The 19,706-nt window shown below is 45.4% G+C and overlaps 1 protein-coding gene across 1 annotated transcript in view; it reads right to left on the bottom strand.

Moving 5' to 3' along the window:
- The window catches only part of ube3d (ubiquitin protein ligase E3D), a 207,428-nt gene extending 205,727 nt beyond the window's left edge, over positions 1 to 1,701 (bottom strand). Inside the window, exon 1 of the mRNA XM_068026669.1 lies at positions 1,552 to 1,701. Coding sequence (XP_067882770.1) covers positions 1,552 to 1,628 — 77 coding nt within the window. The 5' untranslated portion in view covers positions 1,629 to 1,701. The remainder of the gene's footprint in view (positions 1 to 1,551) is intronic.
- Between the last annotated feature and the right edge of the window lie 18,005 nt (positions 1,702 to 19,706).

Genomic DNA, 19,706 nt, shown 5'->3' with positions numbered 1-19,706 from the left:
CCAAGAGAGTGTGGGAAAATGGCGCACTGACATGGAACACAAAAGTCCGAGTGTATCAAGCCTGTGTCCTCAGTACCTTGCTCTACGGCAGCGAGCCCTGGACAATGTATGTCAGCCAAGAGCGACGTCTCAATTCATTCCATCTTCACTGCCTCCAGAGAATCCTTGGCATCAGGTGGCAGGACCGTATCTCCAACGCAGAAGTCCTCGTGGCGGCCAACATCCCCAGCATATACACACTACTGAGGAGCTTGAGATGGCTTGGCCATGTGAGCAGCATGGAAGATGGCAGGATCCCCAAAGACACATTGTACAGCGAGCTCGTCACTGGTATCAGACCCACCGGCTGTCCACGTCTCCGCTTTAAAGACATCTGCAAACGCGACATGAAGTCCTGTAACATTGATCACAAGTCATGGGAGTCAGTTGCCAGTGATCGCCAGAGCTGGTGGACAGCCATAAAGGCGGGGCTAAAGTGTGGCGAGTCGAAGAGACTTAGCAGTTGGCAGGAAAAAAGACAGAAGCGCAAGGAGAGAGCCAACTGTGTAACAGCCCTGACAACCAATGTTATCTGCAGCACCTGTGGAAGAATTGGCCTTTATAGCCACTCCAGGCGCTGCTTCACAAACCACTGACCACCTCCAGGTGCTTACCCATTGTCTCTCGAGACAAGGAGGCCGAAGAAGAAAGAAGAAGAATAACATTTGCAGACCTCCAATCATCTCGTACCTCTCCTGTATCTTTTCAGGATTTGAAGATGATCCTCAACACATCTGTTATTTCTGCCCTGGCTTCCTTTAACAACCTGGGATGCAATCCATCCAGTCCTGGCGATTTATCCACTTTCAGGGATGGCAGGTCCTCAAGTGCTGCCTCTCTCATTATGCTTATCGTATCTAATATTTCACACTCCTCCTCTTTAAATACAATGCCTGCATCAACCCTCTCCTTTGTGAAGGCAGAGACAAAAACTCATCGAGAACCCTGCCCACATCTTCTGCATTCACGCAGGAGTTCCCCTGTACATCTCTGATAGGCCCTACCCTTTCCTTAGCTATCCTCTTGCTCTTAATGTACTGATAAAACATCTTCGGGTTTTGCTTTAATTTACCCTGTAAGCTCTGAGATAACCAGGGGGCTCTGAATTAGCCAGTAGCACCCTTAATCTTTGTGGGGACATGCCGACCCTGTGCCCATAGTATCTCACTCTTGGAGAAACAACAACCCAATTAGATCCAACCCAGTCCTAAATGAGTGTTAAATCTGGCTAAGATTTTCTCCCATACAGTTTACCAAATAACAAGCAATTAAATTTCTTTGTTAAATCCTCATTCCTCCTTAGAAAACCACAGTATAAATTATTCAGATCTTGACCATCCATGTAAGCAAACACATTCAAAACTAATTGTCAAAGTGTATATAAAAGCTGCTTTACTGTAGAAGAAATGGATCTAATGGTGTCACAAATGAAATGCAAAGTCAGAAACAAATTTCGAATTGAACACCACCAGTCATTGTTAGTATACATACTCATTAGAGAAGCAAAGTTACCTCAATACCAAGTGCCCACTTTGCGTGCTGTTTCTGATCTCCAAAAAGACCCCAGGCTGGTTTAGCTTTCTCGCCATTTCCCTCCCGAGACCAAGAAGCGAGAATCCAGCTCAGGAAATGCAGAATGAAATGTAACAAAGTAACAACCAATCAGCGCGTGCCTCCCTCCTGCCAACTATGGCCCCAGCGCCTGCGCGCACCTCCCTCCCGCGAACTCCGGCCGCAGCGCATGCGCGCGCCTCCCGCATGCCACCTACAGCGCCGGCGCATGCGCGCGCACCGCCCACCCATCCAAGCCACGGCGTTCAGTGAGAGCAAAAATACACAGCGCTCCGTGCGGCCCGGGAGGCTGCACCGCCTCTGCACTTTGTTGACAGTTGCTGGTTTCAGTATTGCTCTTCGGAGGGAATGCCGTTCGGTATTTTTATAAAATTGAATGTCACAGGAATTCAAAATCCTTCCTTCCCCCACCCAATGCAGAGGTTGTTATCATTCCTGAATTTCACAGCTAGTCCTAAATCCCAGTTGCACTTTACTAAAGTTCATCCACACTGGAATACAAATTGTCATAATCAGAGACTGAAGCAAAGTTGTATTTCTTGCTAACTTTAACAGATAATACTACAGATACGTTCCCAGATACAATGTTCCCGCAAATGGACCAGTTTGTGTATCAGCAACTTATATAGCACTGTTACGGTCAAGTGAGGAGGGGTTGAAGGGCTTCCTTCCCTCTTTCCCGTCTGTTTGGCCACAACAGGTTTAATTCTTTCTTAAAGTGGGATGTACAGGCCAATTCAATAGGTGTTTGATTACTTACTTACTATGATCATAACAAGAACCAAACGGACAGGTTTTCTTGATTTAACAACCCCACCCCCAACTCCACCACCACCACCCCCCCCCACCCACCCCCTGCTCTCATGCTCACATCTCTGTCCTGGGGTTGCTGCAATATTCCAGTGAACATCAACTCAAGCTCGAGGAACAGCACCTCATTTACCAATTAGGCACGCTACAGCCTGCTGGACTGAACACTGAGTTCAATGATTTCAGAGCCCACCTTTTTATTTTCAGTTATTTTTTCTTTTTTTCTGTTTTCTTTTTTATTTGTTTATTTTATTTTATTTTGTTTAGTTTGTTTCTACTGTGCCTACCCACTGTTTTTTTAATGTTTGTGCTTGGAGCCAGGGCTGTTCATTTTACAGTCAATTGACACCCTCTCTGTACTAAAGCTTTGTCTTTCACCACATCATTAACATACTGTTTGCCTTTGTTCCATGACCTTCTGGTCAGTTATTCTCTGTGATCTTGTCCGATCAACACCTCTTTTGTTATCTCTTGCCCCGGCCCCACTTTATTTGCTTAAAACCTTCAGCATTTCTAATATTTGTCAGCTCTGATGAAGATTCACTGACCTGAAACATTAACTCTGCTTCTCAATCCACATATGCTGCCAGACCTGCTGAGTATTTCCAGCATTTCTTGTTTTTATTTCAGATTTCCAGCATCTGCAGTATTTTGATTTTATTATTATTATCTAAGAGGTTAACTTTATTGTACTTAAACCGAGCTTATAAAATAATAATCAACACACCAACCTTCACTCTCTCACACACACACACACGAGAGGTCTACACACACACAAATAGGTTACAGAGTGGGGAAAGGTAGATTGGTTGAATTAGAGTCCATAAAAAAGGTATACAGTCTGTGGAGATTGGTGATGCGGCTGGCTTGTATGTTTTCTTTTATATTCATTCATGGGATGTGGGCGACGCTGGCCAGGCCAGCATTTATTGCCCATCCCTAATTGCCCTTGAGAAGGTGGTGGTGAGCTGCCTTCTTGAACCGCTGCAGTCCATTTGGGGTAGGTATACCCACAGTGCTGTTAGGAAGGGAGTTCCAGGATTTTGACCCAGCGACAGTGAAGGAACGGCAATATAGTTCCAAGTCAGGATGGTGTGTGACTTGGAGGGGAACTTGCAGGTGGTGGTGTTCCCATGTATTTGCTGCCCTTGTCCTTCTAGTTGGTAGAGGTCGCGGGTTTGGAAAGTGCTGTCTAAGGTGCATTGCTGCGTTGCTGCAGTGCATCTTGTAGATGGTACACAATGCTGCCACTATGCGTCGGTGGTGGAGGGAGTGAATGTTTGTAGATGGTGTGCCAATCAAGCGGGCTGCTTTGTTCTGGATGGTGTCGAGCTTCTTGAGTGTAGTTGGAGCTGCACCCATCCAGGCAAGTGGAGAGTATTCCATCACACGCCTGACTTGTGCCTTGTAGATGGTGGACAGGCTTTGGGGAGTCAGGAGGTGAGTTACTCGCCTCAGGATTCCTAGCCTCTGACCTGCTCTTGTAGCCACGGTATTTATATGGCTACTCCAGTTCAGTTTCTGGTCAATGGTAACCCCTAGGATGTTGATAGTGGGGGATTCAGCAATGGTAATGCTGTTGAATATCAAGGGGTGATGGTTAGATTCTCTCTTGTTGAAGATGGTCATTGCCTGGCACTTGTGTGGCGCGAATGTTACTTGCCACTTATCAGCCCAAGCCTGGATATTGTCCAGGTCTTGCTGCAATTCTACACGGACTGCTTCAGTATCTGAGGAGTCGCGAATGGTGCTGAACATTGTGCAATCATCAGCGAACATCCCCACTTCTGACCTTATGATTGAAGGAAGGTCATTGATGAAGCAGCTGAAGATGGTTGGGCCTAGGACACTACCCTGAGAAACTCCTGCAGTGATGTCCTGGAGCTCAGACTGAGCAGGTTATTGCTAAGCAAGTGCTGCTTGATGGCACTGTTGATGACACCTTCCATCACTTTACTGATGATAGAGAGTTGGCTGATGGGGCTGGGTTGGATTTGTCCTGCTTTTTGTGTACAAAACATACCTGGGCAATGTTCCACATTGCAGGGTAGATGCCAGTGTTGTAGCTGTACTGGAACAGCTTGGCTAGGGGCACGGCAAGTTCTGGAGCACAGGTCTTCAGTAGTATTGCCGGAATATTGTCAGGGCCCATAGCTTTTGCAGTGTCCAGTGCCTTCAGTCGTTTCTTGATATCACGCGGAGTGAATCGAATTGGCTGAAGTCAGTCATCTGTGATGCTGTGGACTTCAGGAGGAGGCCGAGATGGATCATCAACTCGGCACTTCTGGCTGAAGATTGTTGCAAATGCTTCAGCCTTATCTTTCGCACTGATGTGCTGGGCACCCCCATCATTGAGGATGGGGATATTTGTGGAGCCACCTCCTCCAGTTAGTTGTTTAATTGTCCACCACCATTCACGGTTGGATGTGGCAGGACTGCAGAGCTTAGATCTGATCCGTTGGTTATGGGATCGCTTAGCTCTGTCTATCGCATGCTGCTTACGCAATTTGGCATGCAGATAGTCCTGTGTTGAGGTTGACACCTCATTTTGAGGTATGCCTGGTGCTGCTCCTGGCATGCCCTCCTGCACCCTTCATTGAACCAGGGTTGGTCCCCTGGCTTGATGGTAATGGTAGAGTGGGGGATATGCTAGGCCATGAGGTTACAGATTGTGGTTGAGTACAATTCTGCTGCTGCTGATGGCCCACAGCACCTCATGGATGCCCAGTTTTGCATTGCTAGATCTGTTTGAAATCTATCCCATTTAGCACGGTGATAGTGCCACACAATACAATGGACGGTATGCTCATTGTGAAGGCAGGACTTCATCTCCACAAGGACTGTGCAGTGGTCACTCCTACCAATAGAGTCATGGACAGAAGCATCTGCAGCAGGCAGATTGGTGAGAATGAGGTCAAGTATGTTTTTCCCTCATGTTGGTTCCCCCACCACCTGCCGCAGACCCAGTCTAGCAGCTATGTCCTTTAGGACTCGGCCAGCCCGGTCAGTAGTGGTGCTACCGAGCCACTCTTGGTGATGGACATTGAAGTCTCCCAGCCAGAGTACATTTTGTGCCCTTGCTACCCTCAGTGCTTCCTCCAAGTGGTGTTCAACATGGTGGAGTACTGAGTCATCAGCTGAGGGTGGTAATCAGTAGGAGGTTACCTTGCCCATGTTTGACCTGATGCCATGAGACTTAATGGGGTCCGGAGTCGATGTTGAGGACTCCCAGGGCAACTCCCTCCCTACTGTATACCACTGTGCCACCACCTCTGCTGGGTCTGTCCTGCCGGTGGGACAGGACATACCCAGGGATAGTAATTGCAGTGTCTGGGACATTGTCTGGAAGGTATGATTCCGTGAGTATGACTATGTCAGGCTGTTGCTTGACTAGTCTGTGGGACAGCTCTCCCAACTTTGGCACAAGCCCCCAGATGTTAGTGAGGAGGACTTTGCAGGGTTGACAGGGCTGGGTTTGCAGTTGTCGTTTCCGGTGCCTAAGTCGATGCCGGGTGGTCCGTCCGGTTTCATTCCTTTTTATTAACTTCGTAGCGGTTAGGTACAACTGAGTGGCTTGCTTGGCCATTTCAGAGGGCATGTAAGAGTTAACCACATTGCTGTGGGTCTGGAGTCACATGTAGGCCAGACCAGGTAAGGACAGCAGATTTCCTTCCCTAAAGGACATTAGTGAACCAGATGGGTTTTTACAACAATCGACAATGGTTTCACGGCCATCATTAGACTAGCTTTTAATTCCAGATTTATTAATTAAATTCAAATTCCACCTTCTGTGGTGGTCCTGTGGCTTTTAGTTTGAAGAGGTAAATGAGTGGTTCAGTAAATTACTTGGAGATAGCAATGCAGATGATTACCTCCAAAGGGGTTTCTGATTATAGCCAGAGTATGCAAAGGTGGTCAGTCAACAAACAGGATTTAAAAGCTTTCAAGCTGGAATGGAGAGAGAGAGAGAGAGAAAGAGACCCCCACTTATGGTTTGCTCATGTCAGAGTCCAGTTGTTTCTCCTCTGCTACAGAGAAAAATACCAGCATAAAACCACAGATCGGGAGGGGCTTGAAACCTGACAGTCACTCAGTGATTCAAACAGAGCACTTAACAGCATTTCTTCTTCTTGTTGAGAGAACAGATAGTTCCTTTCAACCTCTTGGGTCTCGCTGAGGACTTAGCAGACATTTCGTCTCTCTCCTCACAAGCGTTGCAGTATACTATATACAGTGCTGCAAATTAGGTGATCATCTTCAGCTGAAAGGATGATTTTGCTGCCAGCTTGTCTTTTTAAAATGTCTTTTTTATAAAAAATATTAATTCAGATCTCCAGTCAGCAGATTAAAGAAAATTATCATTCAACAAAACACATTAGCGCAACAGCACATTTAACGTAATAAGACATCCCGAGACGCTTTACAGGAGCATTATAAAAGTGTCTTAAAGGAGGAAAGTGAAGTTCAGAGGCATCGAGGTATAGAGAGAGAATTCCAGAGCTTAGGGCTAGGCAACTGAAGGCACAGCCACCAACGGTGGAGCAATTAAATCAAGGATGCACAAGAGGCCAGAATTAGAGGAGCACAGATATCTTTCAGGGTTGTGGGGCTGGAGGAGATTACAAAGATAGGTCGGGGCGAGAGGCCATGGAGGGATTTGAAAACAAGGATGAGAATTTTAAAATCAAAACTTTGCTTAACCAACAGCCAATGTAGGTCAGCGGGCACAGGGATGATAGCCAAAGAGGACTTAGTGCGAGTTAAGATACGGGCAGCAGAGTTTTGGATGACCTCAAGTTTATAGAGAGTAGAAAGTGAGCAAGCACCCAGGAGTGCATTGGAATAGTTGAGTCTAGCGGTAACGAAGGCATGAATGAAGGTTTCAGTAGCATATAAGCTGAGACAGGGGTAAAGTCAGGTGATGCTACAGAGATGGAGGTAGGCAGTCTGAGTGATGGCACAAATATGAGGTTGGAAGGTCAACTCGGGGTCAAATGTGACACATCAAATGCATCAGCCAAGAGCAACAGTGATGCACTGAATTTTTTTGATCTGATGGGTGATAGTCTAACAGTCAGGGTAAACTGCAAGATGCCCAGCACCAGCACATTCAAGTTCCCAAATGTGTTTTTAAAAAATAAGCAATAGGCTGTAATAGCAGCGTACTATAGGATTTGCTAGAGTGGGGTATCTCTCGGCATGCCTTGTTAATTTTCTTTCCTCACTCTTCAGCATGAAAAATTTTTGCACCACAAACTGTTGGAAGTGCAAGCTGATGATGCAGTGAGGTCGATGGGGCATCTGGGACCTTGGTGAATGATGGGTCCAACAGTCTATCTCCTCAACTACTGAGATTTAAAGATAGAGAAAGAAACAGGAATGACTGAGAAGGAAATAGGGTGGAATAAAGTCAAAGTAGGTACAGGGAGAAATAAGGAGCGGGAAAGCAAGATTGGATTACGAGAGAGAGAGAAAAAATGAGACAAAGTAAAATTAAGAAAAAAATTGAAACATACTTTTAAAATCTCTAGGAACAATTTAGTACCTGCAGGAGTGATACTCCACAGTTTCAATTATTCCCTTTCTGGGCTAGAGAGGTTGAGAGGCATTGCAGGAACATAAATCTCATCGTGATAAAGGTCCTTACATCATTACTTACCAGCCCTAACCTTCTGTGGCAAATTTAACATTTTCTAACAGTGCTGGTACCTATCCCACATGGACTGCAGCAGTTCAAGAAGGCAGCTCACCACCACCTTCTCAGGGGCACTAAGGGATGGCCAATAAATGCTGGCCTAGCCAGCGACGACCACATCCCAGGAACGAATAAAAAAAAATGCAACAATTCATTTGGGGAACTTGATGGCAAGCTCCTATTTCCATGAGGCCAATGATGTTATAGAGCAAATAGTTCAGCAACTAGTGACAATTCACCGCTCACCGCATATCTCTTCCTCATCACCAAATGTTGGGTTATTTACATACGAATGATGATATATTAAATGTGCCGTAACTTTTCCAGCAATTTCTGGGCCAGTACAACCTCCACATGGAGTATCTTATATAGATTTTGAACCAGGATGTCATGCCTTACTAATCGACTGAATTTCCTGAAAGAGTAACAAAGCCAGTATATGAAGAAATTTCAGTTGATAATCATTTACTCAGATGGCATTTGATAAACATGTGAAACATTCAAAAGAAAGGGTATAGTTCATGAAATTAATGTAATTTATTCATCTGGATTGAAAACTGGCATGGCAACAGGATGCAGAAAGTGATGAAATATGGAAAAAGCCATCTCTGGAAGGCAGTGACAAATGGATTCCTGCAGGAGTCTGTTTTGGCTCCATTAATGAACATTCACAGATTGGCAGAAACCCAAAAACAGCAGAAACAACTATGTTCATCATTTCTCCATGGCTTCTGCCAAAACTACGGTGGGATTTTGGGACAACCCCTGTGGCAATTACTGGCAACTATTCAGAAGATGCTTCTTGTAATAATAATAATCTAAAATTTGCTCATGACACAAGCTATGTGGCCAGGTGCAAGCATAGGCAATTAAGAGTTCTGGACCAAATATATAAGCGAAAGATTAGGAGGTGGATTTAGAAAAAGAAAGATGTGCATTTATGTAGCACCTTTCACATCCTCAGAATGTGCCAAAGTGCTTTGCAGTCAATGAGATATTTTTGAAGTGCAGTCACTGTTGTACTGTAGGAAACATGACAGCCAATTTGCACACAGCAAGCTCCCACAAACAGCAATGTGATAATGTGAGATAATCTGTTTTTGTGATGTTGATTGAGGGATAAATACTAGCCAGGACACCAAGGATAACTCCCCTGCTCTTATTTGAAATAGTAGTACAGGATCTTTTATGTCTACCTGAGGAGCAGACCGGGCCTCCACTTAAATCTGATCCAGAAGACAACCTTTGACAGTGTAGCCTTCCCTTAGTATTGCACTGGAATGTCAGCCTGGATTTTGCGTTCAGATCCTGAAGTGGAACTTGAACTCACAACCTTCTGACTCAGAGGCAAGAATGCTACCAACTGAGAAATGGTGTATATTGTTGTTTCTGCTGTTTTTGGGTTTCTGTCAATCTGTGAATGCTCAGTAATGGAGTCAAAACAGACGCCTGCAGGAATCCACATGTCACAGCCTTCCAACTGTGGCTTTTACATTTTTCATCACTTTCTGCATCTTGTTGCCATGCCAGTTTTCAATCCAGATGAATAATTTACATTAATTTTGTGAACTGCAACCTTTTTTTAATGTTTGACATGTTTACCAAATGCCATCTGAGTAAATGATATCAACTGATCAAAGGAATGTAAGATATATGGGACAGTAACATCTGGGTACAGTAAGGGGGAATACACCAATGTATTCCATTTTTCTCAATAATAATGTTACATTTAAAAAGTGAGAACCCATTCACACAATAATCCAACTATCAGGATATGTGAGAAGGAAGGCGGGGAGTTTGATCTTAACTGGTCATGAACTAATAATTAGGGCCTTGAAATGTTTGGCTTATCAGCATTTGATCTTGTAAAGTTATCTTTAATTTTGATATTTCACAACTCAGTGTATAGAAATAAAAGTTTTGACCTAAAGAAGGGTTTAAGAGTTGTATAGAAGTGGGTTCAGCTGTACTGATTATTTGACTGTATAGAAACAAAGGGCAGCACTGTATAACAAACCTGGCATAATGGTACGAGAGAAAGCTAGCTAGAAGTATAAAGACAGATGGTAAGAGTTTCTATAGATATTTTAAAAATAAAAGAGTTAACAAAGTGAGTGTTGGTCCTGTAAAAAGTGAGTCTGGGGAATTAATAATGGATAATAGGAGATGGCAGATGAATTGAACAGGTATTTTGCAACGGTCTTCACTATTGAGGATACAAGTAACATCCCAGTATTAGCTGTAAGTCAGGAAATGGAAGGGCGGGAAGAACTCAAGAAAATTGCAATCACCAGGGAAGTGGTACTGAACAAATTGTTGGAGCTGCGGGCTGACAAGCCCTCGGGTCCTAATGGACTTCATCCTAGGGTGTTAAAAGAAGTGGCTAGTGGGTTGCTTGAGCTGTTAGTTTTCATTTTCCAAAATTCCCTAGATTTGGGGAAGGTTCCTTTAGATTGGAAAATAGCGAATGTAACTCCTTTATTCAAAAAGGGAGGGAGACAGAAAGCAGGAAACTGCAGGTCAATTAGCTTAACATCTGTCTTAGGGAAAATGTTAGAAACTGTTATTAAATATGTTATAGCAGGGCATTTAGAAAAATTCAAGGTAATCAACCAGAGTCAACATGGTTTTGTTACAGGGAAATCATGTTTAACCAATTTATTGGAGTTCTTTGAGGGAGTTACATGTGCTGTGGATAAAGGGGAACCAGTGGATGTATTGTACTTAGATTTCCAGAAGGCATTTGATGAGGTGCCACATCAAAGGTTATTGCAGAAAATAAAAGCTCATGGTATAGGGGGTAACATTTGGAATGGATAAAAGATTGGTTAGCTAACAGGAAACAGAGAGTAGGCAAGATGTAATGAGTGGTATGCCACAGGGACCTGTGCTGGGGCCTCAACTTTTTACAATTTATCTAAATGACTTAGATGAAGGGACCGAAGGTATGGTTGCTAAATTTGCTGATGGCACAAAGATAGGCAGGAAAGTAAGTTGTGAAGAGGACATAAGGAGGCTACAAAGGGATATAGATAGGTTAAGTGAGTGGGTAAAGACCTGGCAAATTTAGTATAATGTGGGAAAGTGTGAAATTGTCCACTTTGGAAGGAAGAATAAAAAAGAAGCATATTATCTAAATGGTGAGAGATTTCAGAGCTCTGAGATGCAGAGGGATCTGAGTGTCCTAGTGCATGAATCGCAAAAGGTCAGTATGCAGGTACAGCACATAATTAGGAAAGCTAATAGAATGTTATCGTTTATCGCGAGGAGAATTGAATACAAAAGTAGGGAGGTTATGCTTCAGCTATACAGGGCATTGGTGAGACCACATCTGGAGTACTGTGTACAGTATTGGTCTCCTTATTTAAGGAAGGATGTAAATGCGTTGGAGGAAGTACAGAGAAGGTTTACTAGACTAATACCTGGAATGGGTGGGCTGTCTTATGAGGAAAGATTGGACAGGCTAGGCTTGTATCCACTGGAATTTAGAAGAGTAAGAGGTGACTTGATTGAAACATATAAGATCCTGAGGGGTCTTGACAGGGTGGATGTGGAAAGGATGTTTCCCCTTGTGGGAGAATCTCAAACTAGGGGTCACTGTTTAAAAATAAGGGGTCGCCCATTTAAGACAGAGATGCGGAGAATATTTTTCTCTCAGTGGGTCGTGAGTCTTTGGAATTCTTTTCCTCAAAAGGCAGAGTCTTTGAATATTTCTAAGGCAGAGGTAAATAGATTCATGATAAGCAAGGGGGTGGAAGGTTATTGGGTGTAGGTGGAAATGTGGAGTAATCAGTTCAGCCATGAACTTATTGAATGGCAGAGCAGGCTCGATGGGTTGAGCGGCCTACTCCTGCTCCTAATTCGTATGTTATTTTCAGTTGTGTAGAATAAGTATTGTGAAGTCAGAGAGAACACCTAAGGAGGTTAAATAAATCAACAGAGAAAAATTTACTTAGGAAATTTGATACAAATTCACATCTTGTTTTGTGCATATAAACAGTTTATTAGGAGATCACAACAGCTTCTGCTACCTCAATTGCTGGCCATTATCCAGGAGCACTCTCAGCTATTCTCATTAGATTTAATGAGATGAGGTCTGTAAGCAATTTCCAAAATGTGATTGAGAAATAACTGGAGAAACAATTAGCAATGGTTTACAGCCAGCCAAATCGCGATGTTTCAAATATAATCACTGAGACTAGTTGAGACTAGCCTCATTATCAGCAACCAAGCCATGTAACAGTAAGAGGAAAAAAAATGGCAGACACAATGTTGGGTGGGTACCATCCAGTTCAACTGGCTACACATTAAATTTCTAAATATGAGACTGTAATGCCCTGTTTGCCTATAAGTGAAATTCACTTACTTTAATTGCGTCTTCCTTTCAACTCTCTCTTCTTCCGTCATCTCCTGAAGTTATCGTGTGGGTTTGGTTCCACTATAGTTTTTTTTATTCGTTCATGGGATGTGACCGTCGAGGGCTAGGCCAGCATTTATTGCCCATCCCTAATTGCCCTTGAGAAGGTGGTGGTGAGCTGCCTTCTTGAACCGCTCCAGTCCTTGGGGTGTAGGTACACCAACAGTGCTGTCAGGAAGGGAGTTCCAGGAGTTTGACTCAGTGACAGTGAAGGAACGGCGATATAGGTCCAAGTCAGGATGGTGTGTGTGACTTGGAGGACAACTTACAGGTGGTGGTGTTCCCATGCATCTGCTCCCCTTGTTCTTCTAGGTGATAGAGGTCACGGATTTGGAAGGTGCTGTCGAAGCAGCCTTGGTGAGCTGCTCATCTTGCAGATGGTACACACTGCTGCCACTGTGCATCAGTGGTGGAGGGAGTGAATGCTGAAGCTGGTGGATGGGGTGCCAATCATGTGGGCTGCTTTATCCTGTTCGAACTTCCTGAGTGTTGTTGGAGCTGCACCCATCCAGACAAGTGAAGAATATTCCATCACACTCCTGACTTGTGCCTTGTAGATGGTGGATAGGCATTGGGGAGTCAGGAGGTGAATTACTCGCCACAGAATTCCCAGCTTCTGACCTGTTCTTGTAGCCACAGTATTTATATGGCTGGTCCAGTTCAGTTTATGGTTCTGAGGTTATGATGGAGGGAAGGTCATTGATGAAACAGCTGAAGATGGTTGGGCCTAGGACACTACCCTGAAGAACTTTTGCAGTGATGTCCTGGGATTGGGATGATTGACCTCCAACAACCACTATCGCCTTCCTTTGTGCTAGGTATGACTCCAGCCAGCGGAGAATTTTCCCCCTGATTCCCATTGACTCCAGTTTTGCTAGGGCTCCTTGATGCCATACTCGATCAAATACTGCCTTGATGTCATGGGCAATCACTCTCACCTCATCTCTGGAGTTCAGCTCTTTTGTCCATGTTTGGTTAATAGCCGTAATGAGGTCAGGAGCTGAGTGCTCCTGGCAGAACCCAAACTGAGCGTCGGTGAGCAGGTTATTGCTGAGCAAGTGCCGCTTGATAGAACTGTTGATGACCCCTTCCATCACTTTGTTAATGATCGGGAGTAGACTGATATGGCGGTAATTGGCCAGGTGGGATTTGTCCTGCTTTTTGTGTACAGGACATACCTGGGCAATTTTCCACATTGCCAGGTAGATGCCAGTGTTGTAGCTGTACTGGAACAGCTTGGCTAGGGGCGCAGCTAGTTCTGGAGCACAGGTCTTCAGTACAATTGCCGGACTGTTGTCAGGTCCCATAGCGTTTGCAGTATCCAGTGCCTTCAGCTGTTTCTTTATATCACGTGGAGTGAATCGAATTGTCTGAAGACTGGCATCTGTGATGCTGGGGATCTTAGGAGGAGATCGAGATGGACCTGCCACTCGGCACTTCTGGCTGAAGATTGTTGCAAATCCTTCAGCCTTGTCTTTTGCACTGATGTGCTGGGCTCCCCAATTGTTGAGGATGAAGATATTTCTGGAGCCTCCTCCTCCTGACAGTTGTTTAATTGTCCACCACCATTCACGACTGGATGTGACAGGACTGCAGAGCTTAGATCTGATCCATTGGTTTGTGGGATCGCTTAGCCCCGTCTATTACATTCTGCTTCTGCTGTTTGGCATGCAAGTAGTCCTGTGTTGTAGCTTTACCAGGCTGGCACCTTAATTTGAGGTATGCCTGGTGCTCCTCCTGGCATGTCCTCCTGCACTCTTCATTGAACCAGGCTTGGTTCCCTGGCTTGATGGTAATGGTAAAGTGAGGGATATGTTGGGCCATGAGGTTACAGATTGTGGTTGAATACAGTTCTGCTGCTGCTGATGCCCCAAAGCACCTCATGGATGCCCAGTTTTGTACTGCTAGATCTGTTCGAAATCTATCCCATTTAGCACAGTCGGAGTGCCACACAACACGATGGTTGGTATCCTCAATGTGAAGATGGGACTTTGTCTCCGCAAGGACTGTGCAGTGGTCACTCCTATCAATACTGAGATGCATCTGCAACAGGTAGATTGGTGAGGACAAGGTTAAGTAGGTTGTTCCCTCTTGTTGGCTCCCTCACCACCTGCCACAGACCTCGTCTAGCAGCTACGTCCTTTCGGACTCAGCTAGCAGGGTACTACTGAGCCACTGTTCATGATGGGCATTGAAGTCCCCGACCCAGAGTACTTCCTGTGCCCTTGCTATTTCTTCCAATTGGTGTTCAACATGGAGAAGCACTGATTCATCAGCCGAACTTATTAGCGAGAGGCAGCATGGTTTTGTGAAGGGGAGGTCGTGTCTCACTAACTTGATTGAGTTTTTTGAGGAAGTGACGAAGATGATTGATGAAGGAAGGGCAGTGGATGTTGTCTATATGGACTTCAGTAAAGCCTTTGACATGGTCCCTCATGGAAGACCGGTACAAAAGGTGAAGTCACACGGGATCAGAGATGAGCTGGCAAGATGGATACAGAACTGGCTCAGTCAAAGAAGACAGAGGGTAGCAGTGGAAGGGTGCTTTTCTGAATGGAGGGATGTGACTAGTGGTGTTCCGCAGGGATCAGTGCTGGAACCTTTGCTGTTTGTAGTATATATAAATGATTTGGAGGAAAATGGAGCTGGTCTGATTAGTAAGTTTGCGGACGACACAAAGGTTGGTGGAGTTGCGGATAGTGATGAGGATTGTCAGAGGATACAGCAGGATATAGATCGGTTGGTGACTTGGGCGGAGAAATGGCAGATAGAGTTTAATCCGGACAAATGTGAGGTAATGCATTTTGGAAGGTCTAAAACAGGTGGGAAGTATACAGTAAATGGCAGAACCCTTAGGAGTATTGACAGGCAGAGAGATCTGGGCGTACAGGTCCACAGGTCACTGAAAGTGGCAACGTAGGTGGATAAGGTAGTCAAGAAGGCATACGGCATGCTTGCCTTCATCGGTCGGGGCATAGAGTATAAAAATAGGCAAGTCATGCTGCAGCTGTACAGAACTTTAGTTAGGCCACACTTAGAATATTGCGTGCAATTCTGGTCGCCACACTACCAGAAGGACGTGGAGGCTTTGGAGAGGGTACAGAAGAGGTTTACCAGGATGTTGCCTGGTCTGGAGGGCATTAGCTATGAGGAGAGGTTGGATAAACTCGGATTGTTCTCACTGGAACGACGGAGGTGGAGGGGTGACATGATAGAGGTTTACAAAGTTATGAGCAGCATGGACAGAGTGGATAGTCAGAAGCTTTTTCCCAGGGTGGAAGAGTCAGTTACTAGGGGACATAGGTTTAAGGTGCGAGTTTTGAGGGGATGTGTGAGGCAAGTTCTTTACACAGAGGGTGGTGAGTGTCTGGAACTTGCTGCCGGGGGAGGTGGTGGAAGCAGGTAGGATAGCGACCTTTAAGAGGCATCTTGTCAAATACATGAATTGGATGGGAACAGAGAGATACGGTCCCCGGAAGTGCAGAAGGTTTTAGTTTAAGCAGGCATCAAGATCGGCGCAGGCTTGGAGGGCCGAATGGCCTGTTCCTGTGCTGTACTGTTCTTTGAGGTGGGGGGCAGTAGGTGGTAATCAGCAGGAGGTTTCTGTCTCCATGTTTGACCTGATGCTATGAGACTTTAAGGAGTCCGGAATCAGTGCTGAGGACTCTCAAGGAAACTGCCTCTCAATTGTATACCACTGTGCCGCTACCTCTGGTGGGACAGGATATACCCAGGGATGGTGATGGTGGTGTCAGGGACATTGGCTGTAAAGTATGATTCTGTGAGTATGACTATGTCAGACTGTTGTTTGACTAGTCTGTGGGACAACTCTCCCAATTTTGGCACAAACCCCCAGATGTTAGTAAGGAGGACTTTGCAGGGTTGACAGGGCGGTGTTTGCTGTTTATGGTGCCTCGGTCAATGCCAGTCCATCTGGTTTCATTCCCTTTCTTACACTTTGTAGTGGTTTGATACAACTGAGTGGCTTGCTCGACCATTTCAGAGGACTTTTAAGAGTCAACCACATTGCTATCACATGAAGGCCAGACCAGCAGATGTCTTTCCCTAAAGGGCATTTGTGAACCAGATGGGTTTTTACAACAATCAACAATGCTTTCATGGTCACCTTTAGGCTAGTTTTTAATTCCAGATTTATTAATTGAATTCAAATTCCACCATCTGCTGTGGTGGGATTCAAACTCACGTCCCCAGAGCATTGGCCCAGGCCTCTGGATTTCTAGTCTAGTGACATTACCACTACATGACTGCATCTCCAGTTTATCTAAATAGCCTTCGTTTATGCACAAGCGTGCACAATGATTGTCAACAGGCTATTCCACAATGAGAGCATCACAGCAGAATCCAGAGCATTCTTCAGAAGATATCACATACATATTTATTTATTTAGAGATACAGCACTGAAACAGGCCCTTTGTCCACCGAGTCTGCGCCGACCAAGAATCACCCATTTATACTAACCCTACAGTAATCCCATATTCCCTACCACCTATCTACACTAGGGGCAATTTACAATGGCTAATTTACCTATCACCTGCAAGTCTTTGGCGGTGGGAGGAAACCGGAGCACCCGGCGAAAACCCACGTGGTCACAGGGAGAACTTGCAAACTCCGCACAGGCAGTACCCAGAATTGAACCGGGTCCCTGGAGCTGTGAGGCTGCGGTGCTCACCACTGCACCACTGTACAAAACAGTTTAATTCACAGTTTTAGACAAAGTTGGCTTATTTAAAGTGTGGTCAAGTAGGCCTGTCCTAATGACACATCACAACTCCCCACACCCTAGGCTCCTGTTGAAGGCAAGTTCATTGGTGTGGGGGGACTGGAGAAACCCCATAGAGCTGTCCGCCACAGAACCCAGCGCCATAACGCTCTTTTCCGATTTTGTCAGAGGGGGGAAAGTACCATGACAGCACTGATGCCCTGACACGATGGCATCATCATTTAAATGTTTTACATATTGATTGAAATGCATTTGAATCTCAAGGGGATTGTACGTGAAGGGGGGCACTGCAAGGGGATTGTATGTGCATGGGTGGAGGCAGTCTCTGCAAGGGGATTGTATGTGAAGGGGGGCACTGCAAGGGGACTGTATGTGCATGGGTGGAAGCAGTCTCTGCAAGGGGATTGTATGTGAAGGGGGGCACTGCAAGGGGATTGTACGTGAAGGGGGGCACTGCAAGGGGATTGTATGTGCATGGGTGGAGGCAGTCTCTGCAAGGGGATTGTCTGTGAAGGGGGGCACTGCAAGGGGATTGTATGTGCATGGGTGGAGGCAGTCTCTGCAAGGGGACTGTATGTGAAGGGGGGCATTTCAAGGGGATTGTACGTGAAGGGGTGGAAGCAGTCTCTGCAAGGGGATTGTATGTGAAGGGGTGGAAGCAGTTTCTGCAAGGGGATTGTACCTGTAGCGGTGGAAGCAGTCTCTGCAAGGGGATTGTCTGTGAAGGGGTGGAGGCAGTCTCTGCAAGGGGATTGGCTGTGAAGGGGTGGAGGCAGTCTCTGCAAGGGGATTGGCTGTGAAGGGGGGCACTGCAAGGGGATTGTATTTGAAGGGGGGCACTGCAAGGGGATTGTATGTGAAGGGGTGGAGGCAGTCTCTGCATGGGGATTGTATGTGAAAGGGGGGATCCCTGGAAATGTATAGGCTGTGTTTGTCAGTGGGGGGGCCATTACAAGATAGTTTAAATGATGTTGGTATGGTTTTGAAGGCTCACACCTTTGGAAAAGTTGTCAGACCAACATTGATCCCAACTATAGAGCCACTGCAGGCATCCTCTGGAGCAAAAAATAAAAGTATCAGGGAGGCATCACAGAACCATACGGCCACCCTTGCTCTGACATTTGACATGGCTGCCTGGCAGCTTGCTTGTTGATTGAGAGATTTAATTCAAAACACAGAGGTATTGCTGTAATACACTGCTGCTCAATGCTTGGAAAGACAATATGCAGGGCTGGCAGCCTTTTAAAGATGGCGTCAGCACCTGCTTCAATTCAGGTGGTGCTGTGAACGGCATCTCCTTTGCCACCCCCCATCACATGATTGGCCATCTCCATTTTGCAGCCACTGATGTCACACGTGGGGTGTTTGGTATAGAAATGCAATACTGTACCAATATGTCGCCTGGCTTGCTGTAGTCATGTGACCTCTACCATGAGGTACTCTGACTGGGGTCAGCCATTACAGTCATTTTTAATAAAGACTCAGTATACACCAGACTGGTGTCCTGTGAGCTCATAACATGGTGTCAGAGTGGAGCTGAGACTGAGTGGTGAAAAGCTATTGAGAAGCACAGCTATGGAAGGCCACAGGAATGGTCACAACTGCTAAAAGCTGCTGAAAGCCATGGGAAGCCACAGAAAAGGAACAAAGAAACAGCTGAAAGCACAGGATAAGACAATGGCTGCAAATTTTCCTCTGCCTCTGCCTGTCGAAATGAAAGGTAATATGAAACAGAACTGGCAGTTCTTCCACTTGCAATGGCAAAATTACGAAATTGCTACAGGTTTAATTAACAAACCAGAGCAGCTGTGAGCAGCTACACTTTTGTCACTGTTGGGAAGAGACTGTTACAAAGTGTATTCCACCCTAAATCTCTCTGAAGAACAAATAAAATGGACAGCAGAAATTTTAAAAGCCTTGAAGGCATGCTTTAAACACCAAATAAGCATAACCTATGAATGGTATGTGTTCAGTATTAGGGCCCAAGGTGAAAAAGAGTCCAGTGATCAATATGTGACCCCATTAACACAGCTTGTAGAATCCTGTGAATTTGCGCAACTAAAAGGTGATCTAATTAAAGACAGGATTGTAATAGGCATAAGAGATCCCGCAGTGAGCACACGTCTACTGAAAGAGGAGAAACTGACTCTCAGGAAAGTGGATCAACGTGTGCAGAAGTGCTGAGATTGTAAATCAGCAGCTAGAGCATATTCATGGCAGAACAGACCAGACCTTGCATTATGCTGATAGACATTCCAGCCCGAAAGGGCAGAAAGATCACAGACAAAGGGCAGGATGCAAATACTGCGGAGGACATCACGCACAGGAAAAGAAGCCATGTCCAGCATGGGGAGAACAGTGTTCTCACTCCAAGAAGCTGAATCATTTTGCATGCAAGTGTTTGGCTAGAAGGAAGCACAACAAGCAGGTAC

This window comes from Heterodontus francisci, chromosome 3, assembly GCF_036365525.1.
Source record: "Heterodontus francisci isolate sHetFra1 chromosome 3, sHetFra1.hap1, whole genome shotgun sequence".
Taxonomy (NCBI): domain Eukaryota; kingdom Metazoa; phylum Chordata; class Chondrichthyes; order Heterodontiformes; family Heterodontidae; genus Heterodontus; species Heterodontus francisci.
The sequence above is the reverse complement of the archived record's forward strand: the minus strand, read 5'-3'. Positions and strand labels throughout refer to the sequence as shown.